The sequence below is a fragment of the Camelus dromedarius genome, chromosome 3, assembly GCF_036321535.1.
Source record: "Camelus dromedarius isolate mCamDro1 chromosome 3, mCamDro1.pat, whole genome shotgun sequence".
Classification (NCBI taxonomy): Eukaryota; Metazoa; Chordata; class Mammalia; order Artiodactyla; family Camelidae; genus Camelus; species Camelus dromedarius.
Window position 1 is genome coordinate 88193033 of NC_087438.1, and position 16090 is coordinate 88209122.

At 40.2% G+C, this 16090-nt stretch overlaps 1 protein-coding gene across 3 annotated transcripts in view; it reads left to right on the top strand.

Annotated features, from left to right (window-relative positions):
* Window positions 1-16090, top strand: part of MEGF10 (multiple EGF like domains 10) — a 156852-nt gene that overhangs the window by 84491 nt on the left and 56271 nt on the right. For all 3 annotated transcript variants that reach the window (XM_010980977.3, XM_031448935.2, XM_031448936.2), the window contains exons 6-7: window positions 13356-13602; window positions 15081-15201. In XM_010980977.3, the coding sequence (XP_010979279.2) occupies window positions 13356-13602; window positions 15081-15201 (368 nt within the window). The remainder of the gene's footprint in view (window positions 1-13355; window positions 13603-15080; window positions 15202-16090) is intronic.

Consider the following 16090-nt stretch of genomic DNA (forward strand, 5'->3'; position numbering starts at 1 on the left):
ATTCTGTATGTGATTTACTCTAGTAAATAAGTGTCTGCAATCCCTGAGACCTTTCTTTGTTTTGGAAACCCTTTAAACCTTTTATATGAGTAGCAGTCACACATTTGTTCTCTCAACCCATATAATTCTATTTATGGTTTTCAAAAGGTCTGCAGAGAACTTTGTTTTTCCTCTGGCTATAGGGTACATTCAGAGCACATGGAGAGTCCTAAATCAGCCAGCTGCCAGCAGATAGTTTTCAAATGCCTCTGTTCCCCGGGCTTTTGACATTAGTACCAAGTAGAGGCAAAAAACGAAAATTAATTTTGGTCTGGAAAATCCAAACTGGAGTTTATTTAGTCACCAATAGCATTTCTGGGTAAATGTACTTGGCAAGAGTGAAAACATACCCAGGAGGCAGGACCAGCTCACAGATATTTCAGATATAGCATTAGGAACACCAATAACCTTTTATATAAAGCAGACTCACTGTGCTGCTTGGAGTAAGTAATAAGAGTTTGCCTGCAGGGTATTCGAATGGGCGAATCCATTTGAAGGATATTACAAGTCAGAAATTGTAAGGCACAAAAAGCTGACTTGTTCGCCAGCAAGGTCTGCTGTAAATGTCTATTGACTGGATACAATAGAGGATCGATGTTGTCTGGGGAGAGGAGGTGCTGGAGCCCAGTCCTCACGGCAAGTCGTTAACACGCCCATCGCGCTGTCAGGATGACTTTAGAAATCAGGTTGATGGGGCAGCAAGAATAAGAGTGGATCATTTGGGTTCACTGGCATGGGGGCGGGACACTGATGGTAGGTGGGCAGGATTGAGCTTGGAATGAATGGTCCGTCAGAACTGCCCAAAGCCACTTTCACCGATGGACTGCCCAAATATTCTGATAGAGGTCACACAGAGAAACTGCTGATTATGCCTTTGTGAAGGAGTCTGAAACCTGGGCTGTTGCTGGTTACACTCCGGAGGGGCAGACCTTCTCCTCCACCCCTACCTACCTCCCTGTTGGAACTGAATCACAGCAGTCCTATCGGCTCTCCTTTCTGTGCTGTTTCTGGGCCTCTCTTTCCTCATGCTTAAAAGAGAGGAGAAGAGTATCTACTTCACGTGCTTGTGGAGATTAAGTGACGCAGTACCTGTTGGGCCCTCAGCACTGTGCTTGGCGGCATGATAATGGCTGAGTGAAAGGTGCTTACTTAACATTTCCCATGTGACAAATGTGCCTTCCACCAGACTTCCCCGCATCAGTCCGGTCTCTGGACTGGATAACGGATGGAGCGGCTGTTTGTGGACATCTTGTTGCATCCTGCAGGCCACACCCTCCTTGAGCTGGAGTCTCTCATTGTCCACAGTGGCTTGCTAGGAGGCTTCCCAGACAGAACCCCAGTAGAGTTTTTTGCATTATTCCCATCCTCTGACCCTGAATGTCCTTACCAGATGAGTTCATGTCTGGTATATATTGCTTCAGGCATAGTGAGAACATTATAGATGTTTATGTTACTCCTGCTCATTGGTTCATTTGCCATGGCTGGAAAGACAGCACTGGGCTGTCATTTTATTTGACTCCACTCCACATCACTCATTGATTTTTTTTTCCTTTTTTTTTTTTTAACTTTGTGTAATCTCCCTCTACATCTATTTATCAGAAACTCTTGGTTCAACCTCAGAATATAAGATAATCTAACCTTCTCTTCCTCCCTACTGGTGCCACTTCACTCCAAGCCAGCTTCCTCTCTTAACTGATACTCACGATCATTTGCTGCCGCTGTATCTGCTCAGACCCTACTTGAGTCAGTTCTCTCTACTGAGACCAGAGTGATCTTGCAAAAGTCAGAGCATGCTGCTCCCCTTCCCAAAACTCCCCAGTATTTCCCACTATAGTTAGAATAAATGCAAATCCCTGACATGATCACCAAGCCCAGTTTCATCTGTCCCTCTCTGTCCTTCTCATCCCACCGTCACTCAGGGTATCACGCTACTCAACTCTGAGTGTAAGCAAAGTAATCATGTTTGACAGGTATAAAACTAATAAAAGGGTAGAACGTTATAAAACAATGTTTACCCTAGTTTTAAAGACTTTCAGTCGAGTAAGTAGTAGAGGTTTTAAGAGCCTTGCTCTTGGACCATAAATGAAGAGTATCATAAAATTTTGTAAAAACCTAAAGGTTTTACCACTCACAACTGTTGCACAGGATGAGTGGAATAACTTCCAAAGAAAGTTTAAATTTTAATGAAATTGATTTGAATTTCCTATTAGTATATCATTATGATTTTTTATATGTTAAAAAAAAGCAGCTTTAAACTTACAAATAAAAAGAACCTCATATTGTATAATTAGTATTACATAAACCAGATTCATCCATGCTGTAAATTAGTTTTTAGGGTATGTAGAACACATCAAAGTTAAACAATTCTTTAAGACAGGAGGTACTATAAGCGAAGTTAAAAGAGAAGGGAGTGGAAAAAGATTGTTGCAACATATAAAACAAATGGTTAGTGTATAGACTATGTAAAGAGCTCCCACTAATCAATAAGAAAAAACCCCACAACTTTAAAAAAGGCAAAAGATAATGAAAAATAAATTAATTAGGCAAAGCATACAATAAGGTAATTCAGAGCAAGAAAACCTGATTGACTAATAAGCCTATAAGAATATGTTATCTTTGTAATAACCAGTGAAGGGGATGGTGAGGGAACAGGATGTCATTTTTCACCATCTAACTGGGAAAAGTTAAGAAGTCTGACAATATCAAGTGTTGATGAGGATGTGAAAGGAAGCTTGCACATACTGCTCTCAGGAAGGTAAATTGACAAAGTAATTTGGCTATCTCTAGAGTAAAATTTAAATTTGTGTCTACCATATAATCCAGTAACCTTATTTTTACTTCTTTGTGATTTGTATACCTTGGAGAAACCTTTGCATACATGGACAAGGGGATAAAGACTTTGTATCTATGTAACTGAAAATTTGGGAACAAGTGAGAATGGCCATGAATATGGGAAAAATATATTTATTAGAGCCTGTTAATACAGTGGAATGCTGTATAGCCTTTCATTTCTACAAACTGCTATATAGTAATGTGTTAGCATATGGACCAATATTAGTATATTTCAATATCATAATATTGTGTGACAAAACCAAGATGCACAGTGATATATACATTTTATGTAAACCTAATAAATACATGAAATAATAAAGCAATATATTATTTCTGGTCACACAGACAGGCTAAAAGAATACACATTAAAATAATGACATCGGTTCTCTCTGGGGGCGGAGTAGGAAAAGAACTGAAAATGAGGTACAAAGAAGACAAAAGGAAATTTAACTTGATCTGCAATGTGTTTTTTCTTGCATTAAGCAATGAAGCAAATGTGATGTAATGTTCACAACAGTTAATTCTAGGTTGTGGGTATAGGGACCTTTGCTATAGTAGTACTTGTAGCCTTATGTAGTTTTCACTCAAGAAAACTCTTAAGTTTTTCAGACCATCCAATTAGCATTGAGGGTTTGGAACCTGGTTTTCCTTCCTGTTGGATTTTAGGCAAATCATTTAAGGCTTCCACCCTTTGGCTTCTCACATGTGGTGTGAAGATTGTAAGTATATGCACAATGGTGGTCATGAGTAGTTATCCTTCAGTGCTCATCTCTAGCCCACCTCCTCTGGCAGCCTTCTCTCCTCCCTGCTCCCCTCGGCCCAGAGTTCCTCTGTGTTCCTTGAGCATCCTATGCACTGTAACACTTAGCACATTCTTCTATGATGTCTCACTGTGAGCCAGTCTCTTCCAGGAGGCAAAGAAATCTTAGTTATAGCACAGGTCTTAGGGAGGAGCAAGTAGTAAGTGCTCAATAAACAGAACTCAGTAGCCAACGAAGATGCTTAATACATTTTTAATAAAAGAATGAGTGAGCAAAACAGCAAAAATACAGCAAGACTTCATAAAGCAAGATATCCTGTAATGGCTTCCGAGGTTGTGATTATTCTTTTGACTTCACTGAATAAGTGTAATCCCTCCAAATCCCTTTCTTAATCCCAGCCTACGATTTATATCCTTGAGATTTCCCTGCACTGTGAATAAGGCCATCAATGTGGTCTCCTGGAGAGACATCAACATTTACATTTAGACACATTAAAGAATAAACATTTCACGCCCCTTTTTCTGGTTCATAATTTGGGGGTAAGCTTACACTGAAGTTATAAAATGACAGTTCATGCTTTGAAGATTCATTTAATAAACATTTTCTAAAGAAGAATAAAGGTACTCTCTCAGCCACTGAATCATATTCATATAAACAGGCCTGGGTGGGTGTCCGCGGTGATTGCTGGCTCTCTGTCAGCTCTCCAGCCGGGTTTTTGACATGTGAAGGACATGAGGTTTTAGTGCTTTCAGAGGATCTGGAAAATACATTTTTATTGTTCTTCTTCATGGATGGAGAAGCTTTACAAACTTGTCTTATTTTTCAAGCACTTGATGTTTTCAATGAGGATCTTTTCTTCTACATTAACAAAGGGAATGACACACCATCGCCTTGTTAGCCTGAGGCACAGGGAATGAAATCACAGGGAGATAAAAGACCCCGAGGGAACCAAGGCTTGGGAAGAAAGGGTATATATTTCAGGGAGAATCGTGGTTTTCTATCCTCTGAGACAGCAGAAAATTATTTTGGCCTCTTCTAAAAGCCATTCGCTCTGTAGAGGTATTTTCTTGAAAGTGAATTATTTGTGCTTTCTCTCTATATAAGAATATGAAAGGCTGAACTTTCTTCCTTATTCACTTCTCTCGTGCTGATAAATTTTCCTGTTTCAAGTCAGTGGCAGACAAACATCACGGCCAAACTCCACGTAAAAATATATTAAATCTGTGTAGCAGCTGACTGATACATCCTAATAGATACTTGACATTTAGATATTAAGGGTACTTACTGTCTTAGTTACTTCAAATAGCAACCCTGGTGAGGGTTGTCGTGTGTTATAAACTGACTTCACTTTCCCAGTGAAAAACATGAGTTCCAAGATTCAGTACATCATCCTGTTGTATCTGGTAGAGACGTACCCACAGGGTTCTTGGACCCCATAGAAGTTTACAGTTTTACTTTTTTAGATCCCAGAGGTATTAAACCAAGACAAAACAAAAACACAGAACAAGAAATGGACTGCTCAGTTCATCTAGGGTTTGTTTAGATCTAACACCAGCTCACGGAATTGGGTCCTTTTGTTGTTCTCTATAATCCAGAACCAATTGCTTTACAGAAGCACCTTATACTTCAAATTGTGTTTCAGGGCTGCTTCTGTGGTCTTCCTGGGCATAGGTAAACTGGAGAAAAATCAAGTCCTGGGCTCGGTACCTACTAATATGATAGGATTCTTCAGATTTTATTTATGATTATCTACTTCTTTATGCCAAGGGGAAGATAGCTAAGAAGTTCACATGTTTGTTTCCAAGTTTCTCCTTTTACATTTCTGAGCTTCATGTATGAGCTGACACCTCTGGGCACATTAATCATCAGCAAGTGAGAAATTTCTGAATCTAGTTCTTAATTGATAATTAAGAATAGGATGTAAGTTAGCACTGGGTTTCACTGCAGGCCTGAGCTTTTTCCAATTGGCTTTATAAAAATGGATGAAAGGGGTGATCCCAAAGCTTGTTTTTTATTTTACTTCATGGAGTTACAGGGCAATTTGTTTTTGGAATTCACAGTGTGAAAACCAAGTTGTCCTTTTTGGCATGAATGATTCATGCAAGACAAACAAATAACACAAACCCACGACAGGCATGTTATTCCAGCTTCATATACAGCTGGAGGATGTTTTTCTTGGGCTGGGATGTTCTACTGTGTCAACCACAAAATAGAATTTCTGCTGCTACCAGATCTGTGCTGCGTCACTGGTAAGAACAAGTACTTTTGGTGTAATTAGTATGTTTCACCATCCCTCTTCTACAAAAAGAAAATTAAGTGTATAGAGGTCAGAGACTGGTTCAAGTCTCCATAGCTGTGAAGTTGCCTTGTCCCTGCTAAGGTCAAGGTCTGTCTAATGCTGCATGACTTTATCTCCTCCTCGAGCCAGCTCATGATTGATAAATTTCGTAACAAGGTGAACTTGGTGGTAAACATCACTCCTTTCTCCAAGGGAACAATGATTTCATCCTTTTTTTTGTTTCCTCTGACAGAGTCCTTTGGGTGAGACTGTATTAATGTGCCCTTGTTTCTTCCTCTGGAGTATCTCCCAGTTTGGCATTTCTTTGTATCTCTGATTGTGCTCCTTTCCTTATTCTTTGTCTACACCAGACAAGAGATTTATTAAACCATCTCTCATTTGTTCAGATATGTTTTCTAATGCCTTGTTTTTGTCAGTATGTGTGTGGCTGTGGACATGTTGGAACATTCTTCATCCAACTGTTCAGATGAACTTGCTAGTAACACTTTGAAGCCTGGGAACTGCTGTTTTAGGCAAACAAGGATTATCTCTCAAACGTCTGTGAGACTTTTGTTCTAGAGTGTTCCCCTTTGAAAAGCAATCAGAAGCCAGAAATATGCACTGATATGAGGTCCTGTAATTAAAGAGCATCATCCACTTGGGATGGTCTGCATGGTGTGGGGAAGATGGCAGCTTTGGAGGCACTGATGGTTTTGGGTTGAACCCTTGCTTTTGCCACTTGAATGCCAAGTGACTTTGAACAAATTATCATCTCAGTCCATTTTTCACGTGAAATGTTGGAATAATAATACCTATCTCATCGAGCTATTGTGAGGTTAAAATAAAACAGCTGCACACTGTCGACACATGTTCGAAACTCAGCATTATCTTAGAACCTCTTCTCTGTCTCCCCGTCCTTTGCATGGAAGATTGGACTGAGGGTGTGAAGTTAGGAGAAGAGAATGCACCTAGAATTGTGATGATGGTTTTACAGGTTCCTCTGCTTGTCACACTTAGTCATACTGCTCTGCGTGCAGTCACTTTGATTCACTCACCAGATATATCTTAAGAGCCAGCCATGTGGCAGGTACCGTCTGGGTTTAGTTTTCAAGTCAGAGTACTTCTTAGCAAGACAGCTAATGGTATCAATACAGTTTTCACAGTGAGCTCACTAGCTTTTTGTTTGCATAGAATTATTTTTCAATTTACAGAAGCTCTTCAGCCCTAATCGTCTCCTTAATTTTATTTTCTCTTTGAGAAACGCCCTATGTTCTCACGACTAATGTAATTGCCTATTTTCAGTGCCCCTAAATATTGAGTCACTGGCTGACCCCATAGACTTGCTCAGTGAAAGGTCTTATCATTGGCTGTTCCACCTCGATGGATCACATGAGTTGAAAAACATAATTGTGGGATATTATGTTTAACAAAAATACATAATTTCACTACTTTAGGAGCACAATGGCCTCATGAAAAGTGCTTGGACTTTTGTTTGCAGACATTCTTGGGTTTGAGTACTGATGCCACAGTTGGGTATGTTTGGACATTTTACCTAAATGTTTTCATCCTAAATATCCCCCGTGTGCTAAAGGTGATGATACCCACCTCGTCAGTCCTGTGAGGACTGGAGAGAGGTGTGTAAATTGTGGAGCACAATGGTAAATGCTCAGCAGATCGAACCATATAAAAATACACTTTTTTGCTTGCTTTTCTCTTACCACTGAAAGGATACATTCAACCGCAGAAAATTTAGAAAATCTAGTTAACCCAAATGAATAAAAGACAAATCACGAACAGTCTTAAGACCTGGAGTTACCTGATGGTCCCATTTGACTACAGAGCCTTTCGATATCTGTCTCTCCGTCTTTCTCCTTCTCCATCTTCTCCCCACCCTTTCCCAGATACTAGGATCTACCATAGACAGTGGCTGATATTGGGCCATTTTACACCTAAATTAATGACACTTTCATCTGGTTTATTCTAATCTGTTGCTAAAATTGGATCATGTGGTATGCATTTTTTAATCTACTTTTTACAATTAATGATATTGACAACATCTTTAAAATTCATTAAATATTCTTCTATAGTATCACTTTTAATTGATGCATGATATTCCACTATATGATTATACCACAATTTTTTTCACCAGTCATCTATTACTAGAAAATTAGGCTGTTTTCAATTTTTTTGTTATTATGAAAAAGTCTTGGGATAAAGATCCGTACAGCTTTGGAGGGAAGAGAATGTAGTGATTTAGTATACAGACTGCAGACAGGAAGTCTCTGCTTCACTGCTTTCTCCCTGTGTAACTTTAAGTCTGCCACATGGATCTCAGTTTCTTCTTGTATGAAACAGGGGCAACTGTAGTACCTAGTTCATGGGGACAGTATGAGAGTTCATCTATCTCAGGTGCTTAGAACAGTGTGTGGGTGCAGCGTAAGTATTACTAATAAGTTAACTATTGGTAATTGTTACTGTCTTTACATATTTCTGTTTTTTCTTTTGGAAAAATCTCACAAGAGGAATTTTTGAGTAAAGGGCCTTTGATAGACTTTTCCAGACTAATCTCTAAATTGGATGTGGTCATCTGCTTTCCCATAGTAGTGCATAAGAGTGCTGCTTTTCCAGAAAAGGGAGAGGTTGTCAAAATCTCTGGCAGTATCAGTCTCATCATTCTTATTACACTACTTCATGACACAGGTACACACTTTTTCCCAGTGTATCATCTCTGAAATCAGAATGTTCCTAACCATCATTCTCAGCCAAGTGAGTGCCAGGGCCTGGTTGTCTGAAACCTTCTTTCGACAACTACTAAGATCTAGAAGGGTGTCTGTGCGTCTTAACACCCATGGAATTTAATTTTGTTTGGGAGATGTGAAACAAGGTGAACGTATGTAAAAACTGTAATCTAAGTGCAAAGTGAGTGTCACGGAAAATATATAATGCCTTTTTCCAGAGAGCATCTCAGATTGGGTCTGTAAAATGCGCCTGAAGCACAGAGGTTTCTGGGCTGAGCTTGGAAGACTAGGGGAGGGGGGAGACATGGCAGGAGAAGACAGGTCTAATATCTCTCCATTTCTACTTATTTCTATACTTCTTTTTGTCATGCACACAGCTCAGAAAGATGGTAATAGCCGTAATGCAGTGGTGTAGAACCCAGGAGGGCATTGGTGGATATTTCCCGTTTCAAAGCTGTTGGCTGTTGCGTGTATCATGCTCTTTGAATGTAACACCTCCGGCAACCTCCCTCTCCTTGTAGTCCCCTCTTTTCCTGTGTACACACCCTCCACCCCACCTAATCATGGCGCCCTCTGCCTTTAGATCTCAGCTTAGACATCATGTTAGCTGAGAAGCCTTTCCTGACTCACCAGCACTGGTTACCTGTCATCCCTGTGTTTTCCGTTGTACCCTGTCCCCATCCTTACCTTATTGCTTATCACAGAGTATTTTATTACCTAGTAACTTGACACCTCTGCCAGCAACCTGTAAACTTGTAGAAGCATAAATTTATTGTTCTCCTTTCAAGTCAAGGCCTACAGCACAGCTGGCACAAGGCAGGTACTTAAGAGATATCACTTGAGAGAACTTCAGTCCTCAGCCCACGAGTGGAACCTCTGGTTAGTGGCATCAGTGGAAGTCACAGCCATAAGGGCCTCAGGGTGAGTCCATCGTCTTGACCCCGAGGGTGTAGCATGGACTGGTTGTTTCTGATATTACACAGTAGCTTAAAATTCCTTTTACTTCCAATTTATTTTGAGAGCTTATTAGAGCAAGCTGTCCGTGTTGAGACCCTCTTTAAGCTGTCTCCTGAAACATCTGCATAAATCTGGCCACACGGCTTCTGATGGCCCATTTTGAGCCGTTCACACAATGAGAGTGGAAACCAGAGGCTGACAGGGACAGAGTCTTTGCTCCCTTATTAGCATTTAGGTTCTTTTCAGTTTAATCTGAAACAAAGTTTTGTTCATTTACCTTTTCCTATTACGCTATTCAAGCAATTTTTCCATGTTCACTACCATTTTTAAGTTATCAGTACAAGCAACCAACCCAGTCCCTTGTTCCTGAGAATTGAAAACATTTGCCCCTTGAGATTCAAGTGAGGTGTTAAGCAAAAGCAGTCAGATGACTTGAGTTCAGACTCTGTCCAAACTGCCTTTCCAAATACAGTACTTGAATTCAGGATAATCGGTCAAGCTTGGCACTAAACATAAGGAACAAATTCTGCCTCTTGTCTAGACAGTCAACCTACTCTTGTATTTGTCGTAATCAGGGAAGAGAGCTGGCTTTTGTGCGATAAACTGTGTAACTCACTGGGATACATTAAAAATGGATGTGCTGAAGGAGTTAAATATGATAAATGAAGAAAGGAAAGGAAATTACAGTGACGCCTAAATTCAAGCCAGGCTTCTGTATCTTACTTGTTCTACTTCCTGTCTATTTGTCTGTAGATTTCTATGTGTTGTTTTTCCATGTAGTCCATGTTGGTGCCTAGTATTTGCATCGTGAGGCCCATGTATCAGTGGCCTTTTAGGGAAATGCAACCCCAAAGGGAGAAGCTGTCACTTCAAAGCATGCCACAGTGCTTAGATATAGCCAGGAAATTAACCATGTCGGCGCGATAATATTTCTTTAAAAGCCTGAAACCCTTTCTTTAATGCTGATAGTTATCTATGTCTGCTATAAACTTGTTTCTACCATGAGGAGATATCTTAAGGGTTTTTGTTTGTGTTTTTATTTAATCCCAAGAAAATAGAATTGGTCTCCACCTGACTTCTCTGCTGGGGGAGAAGCTGTTGAATGGGATGTGGAAATAAATGGGTTATAAAGGAAAAGAGAGGCCAGTTCTTGACTTTGTTCTTGACTTTGTCCTGCTGCTCTCCTCTTGTTGTGAAATACACTCTGTAAAACGTAGGTGTTCCAGCCCACTCTTATCCCAGTCTCATAGTGAGGGAAAAGAGCTCTAACCCGTCAGAAATTTTTTTTTTAAATGCTTTGACCTGATCTTGATGTCCTTATCAAGGTGATTATATTAGCTGCATTGTTTCTGTGAGTGTCAGTCATTTAATCCTTCATTATACTTAAGTAAAAATGGATATTTAACTTAATACCTGAGGCTCCTAGAAGTTGGGAAGGATATGTAAATTTTGGAGACGGCTCAGCAAAGAAAATGAGTGAAATTTAATAAACTTAAAAAAAATATTGTAAAAGTATTGAGGTTTACTATTTAGTATGGCAAAGAGCAGCTTTGTTGTATTCACATTTCAGGAACAAGCTCATTTATAATATAGAGAACAGTGCTGCACAGAATTGACTATTTTGTGAGGGGGACGGAGGAAAAAGAATCAAATTATAGGATAGTTGGCTTCTATGGGAAGAAGACTTTCCTTACTCTTAGAATTGATGGACCAGGGAACAAGTTACAAAGGACTATGTAATTTACTTTGGGAGACCTTAAAAAACAAGATAGATTCTTCTCCACTGGAGTAGCTGAGAGAGCTTAAAGAAACATACTATGTAATTTTTTTTTTTAAGAATAGATCCTAAACTGAAAGAATTAAAATTGAAAAAAAAAAAAAGCTTTGTCCATATCCATAGTCAATAAAAGAAACAATTCATATGAATAACAATTTTTAGGCTTAAATCTCATCTTGGAACTACCACCTAATCTTATTTTGTGGAAGGAGATTGTGAATTCTTAGGCAATTACTTTCTTGATCTGCTTTAGGTTCAATAATTCTCTCTCATTGCTTTTAATTATATTAAAGTATGTTTATTAAAGTACTAATGAGACCAAAGCCATACTGATTAAAAACAGAATTATACATTTAAAACTTCTGATATTATGAAATGGAAGGTAGGTCCTAATATTGGAAAATGAATCCTGCAGGTCTAATAAGTGGTTTGCTGTGTGCCTAGTGTTGCTTTTTTTAATAGTTTATTCCAGATCTGTTGAAGTTACAAAATTTTTGTGAAATGAAACTTTTTTTTTTTTATCATAAAAGCAATTTATCCTAAGAGCTCTAGGCAGGGTGCATCTGCCCTAGTGATTTTTATAGCATCTAATTAGTAAATGCACGGCTGGCTAGGCAATGCATATTAAGAGTAGGCTTTGCTTATTGTCACCCTTTATAAATTTTAGAATGTTTGGGATTGAGGTTTTTTTCCTTCCCTACTCCTTTTTTCCCGCTCATTGACTTGAATCACAGCCGTTCTTCCTTTTCTTTGGAACTGCACTTTTAAATCTGTCTTTCAAAGGCTGTTCTCTGCCTTTATCTTATACTTATACATGGTTCCATATACTTCTTATTTTTTTATTTGCTGTTCATTTTCAATTTCTGGTTTGTTGTATTTTAAAAATAGGTCAGTGAATTTAAACATTTTAGTCAATTTTTTTCTGCCTTTTCTGGTTACCTCCCAATCATGCTTTTTTTTTTTTTTTTTTTTTAAATTGAAGTATAGTTGATTTACAATGTTCTGTTAGTTTCAGGCGAATAGAAAAGTGATTCAGTTATATGTATATTATATGTATATATTGGTTTTCAGATTATTTTCCATTATAGGTTATAACAAGATATTGAATAGTTCCCTGTGCTATACAGTAGGTCCTTGTTGTTTATCTGTTTTATATGTAGCAGTGTGTATTTGTTAATCCCAAACTCCCAATTTATCCCCCCACCTTTTCCTGTTTGATAACCGTAAGTTTGTTTCCTACTGCCAATCACATGTATTTTGATTGATATCTTGAAAGCAGATCAGCAGTTTTGTTTTCAAGAGCTCGGCCCAGACCTGTATCCGGGTCCGTCCACTCCTCAGTGGACTGCCTTTGGGTCGCTTCTCCATCTCTCTGATCACTTCCTGAGGTTAGACCCCCTCACTGGTCTCCAGAACTACTGCCACGCGCCTTGCGCAGTCTCCTGCCCCTCATCATCAGCTCTTTCCTGCCCTTTCCTCATCCTGTAGCTAGCTGATCTTACTAGAAGGCAAATCTCCATTGCCCTTCATTGCTTAAAATCCTTTTCTATTGATCCCTTGTCTACAAGATGCAATCCAAACTGCTTATGCATAAAAGCCCCTGCATAAGCTGACCATTCTCACCTGCCCAGCCAGCCTCCTCGCTCCCACAACCACTCACACCATCCACTAGCTAATGATTCTGGCCACATCAAACTCAGCACTCTAGGTGCAGGGAATGAGCAGAGCAAAGGCATGGGGGTGAACAGTGTAGCCATGCTTGAGCAGTGGAATGATAGGAAGTGGCCCACTGCCAGCACCAGTGAAGTATTGCCAAGGGTTGGTGCTGGAGCCCTGATGCTCTGCAAAGGAATGGTGATGAAGAGGTCATCAAGCTGCTCTCTCCATGGGGAGAGGAAAGCTTGTTCTGAAGAGCTTGCCATTACCCACATTCGTACTCTGACGCCTTCCACTGTTTCTTTCCCTAACCTTAGCCTGCGACGGCGATCACTGGGGGCCTCACTGCAGCAGCCGGTGCCAGTGCAAAAACGGGGCTCTGTGCAACCCCATCACAGGGGCTTGCCACTGCGCTGCGGGCTTCCGGAGCTGGCGCTGCGAGGAGCGCTGTGAGCAGGGCACCTATGGTAACGACTGTCACCAGAGATGCCAGTGCCAGAACGGAGCTACCTGTGATCATGTCACCGGCGAGTGCCGCTGCCCACCGGGATACACTGGAGCTTTGTAAGTGACGCACCGCTGAGCATTGTGACAAAGCCAACTTACCCTCTCCATTCTGCTGCTGCTGGCGTCATATTCCTGTGCTTTTGTTTCTCTTGCTGCCTGAAGGGTTACTGAGGGGACAGGACTGCAGGCACAGATGTGTGATGAGCACTGATGGCCACTAGGTGCTCTTGCTATTTGGCCGTTGAACATCAGAGCCCAGCCAGAATCTAAGGACCAGCTCTGATGCCTTCCTTTTGGCAGAGCAAAGACAGAGAGGGCCAGGATGTTGTGTTGAATAGCAGTATTTGGAGTTTGGGGGCAGATTTGGGTTCCGCTGTGATTTTCCCTCAATTGCATTCTGGCTGTTAATGGTCCATGTTATTCTGCTCTGTGTGGTGGTTAATTAGCTGGATACAGCTGATGGGTTCAGTGCCTTGGAAAAGAGGAAAGGTGAAAGACGTTAGAAATAGTCCATGATCAAAGATTAGCTGGATTATTTAAAGCCCAAAGATACATATGTTGCTTCATGAATATAAAAGTACATGTGTCACATCTGTGTAGGATGTGCACACAATTTAATTCTTTCTGGAGAACACTGAAGCAACTACTCAATCTCAACAACCTCCTTTACTTTGTGGGAAGGACATTCTTTGGTTTGCTTGTATTTGCAAACAGAGTTAGAGGTGGAATTTGCCAAAAAAGTAGGAGATAAAAAAAATTCTTGTTCCCTTACTGGGAAAATTACACTTGTAAATCACAGAGCTAAAAGTTGAAAAAATGTGGCTGATTAGGTAAATACTTCCTGCTGACAGTGTTAGGGCTGTAAAATAGAGCTGAAGTAAAAATTGCATTAGCCTCTAAAGCCTTCTGATTTCCAGAAGAATGGATGATCATCTCAGATTGTTTAATTGTTAATATTGCTCTTATGAGTTTTTATTAAGGCCACAGTTGAATGGGTTTTTGGGAAACTTGGAGCAATTTCACAGGAGAGTAAAAAAAGACAATTAGAGGCTTAGAGAACAAGGTTTGTTCATGCAATATGGAGGGTCTGTCATTCTGAAGAAGGGAACACTGAAAATTGATTATGAAGGGTATGTACACTCAGTGGGTGATGTGTAGATATTTGTCTCCTTTGAGGTTAGAACAAACACACAAAACAGACTTCCAGTGTAACACATGGGCTTTATAAAAGTTCTGTGGAAAATTCCTGTCACCAAGGAGTGAGTGGCCAGCAGGAGTTATCCATGGTGCTCTCTGATAGGACAGGTTCTCAAATTGAAATAGTTTCATTAGAAAATATCCCCAAGCAAAGGCCAGGACTAGGTGACCCCTCAAAGACCCTTCCAGCCAACATAATTGATGCTCTTGATGTCAATGAAATAAACCATATAAGATAGAGAAAGCTTATCTATTTTAGGGCCCTGGGTGCTGTTGTGTTTGTGAACCTACGGGTTATGTGGTTGGGTAAATCATGGTGTCCCATGTTAATTCCTCAGCTGTGAGGATCTCTGTCCCCCTGGCAAGCACGGGCCACAGTGTGAGCAGAGATGTCCCTGCCAAAATGGCGGCATATGTCATCACGTCACTGGAGAATGCTCTTGTCCTTCTGGATGGCTGGTAAGTGCCCCTCTCCCCACTCAAAGTCACCTGTTCCAGGATTCTCAAGTGAAAACGCATGTGGAAGACTTCAGCACAAAAGAAAATCCCACTGATCATTAAAGATTCCAAAATTGGAAATACCCGACCATATCCAAGCTGAAGTTTTTCAGTTCTATGAAGGCAGAAAGTGATTAATCCTGCACTTGAAGTGTACTAAGGGTCCTCATGGAAAAGATAGTAGTAGGACATCTATCCTGCATTTCCCTGCAAGATCTAAAAGGGAAATATCTCATCTTAAACATGACAGCGAAAGCTGTTAAACACTGCAAGTATTCAAGTATTTAAATAATCATTTTCATAACTATGTTCTATGGATCACTCTTATTCTTTGAGAATATTTTTCTCAACAGGTTATGTGTCAAAGTTATCTGGTCCTATAAGTCTGGAGACACACTGAGGTAAACGAAGTTTTCCAGGTATTGCAGAACTTCTCAGTCTTTAGTATGATCATCTAAGAGGAAGCTGTTACTCAGCACACTTGCCAAACTTTGACCCTGATGCTCTTTCTCTATGTAGTGTCTCACAGGCGTAATATTCTGTGGAATACACAATGTCAGAGGTGGTTTACTAAGTGGATTTCTCTGAAATCGGGAAATAATACTGGTTCATATCTCTCTGAGTTGGTTTGTGCAGGAGTCCGCTTGAAGGTGGAAGAGTGATTGACCAATGTCTGTTTCTTTATTAACATACAGCAAATAAAAGAGCAATTTACTTCATGGTCACCTTCCATCTCCAGTGACTGTGGTGAAACTGTGACTACAAGTGACTTAAGTGCCACCTCCAGTGACAAGTCCTCAATCTTCGTTCCACTTCACTTCTCCAAAGCGTTTTATGTTGTTGCTCATCC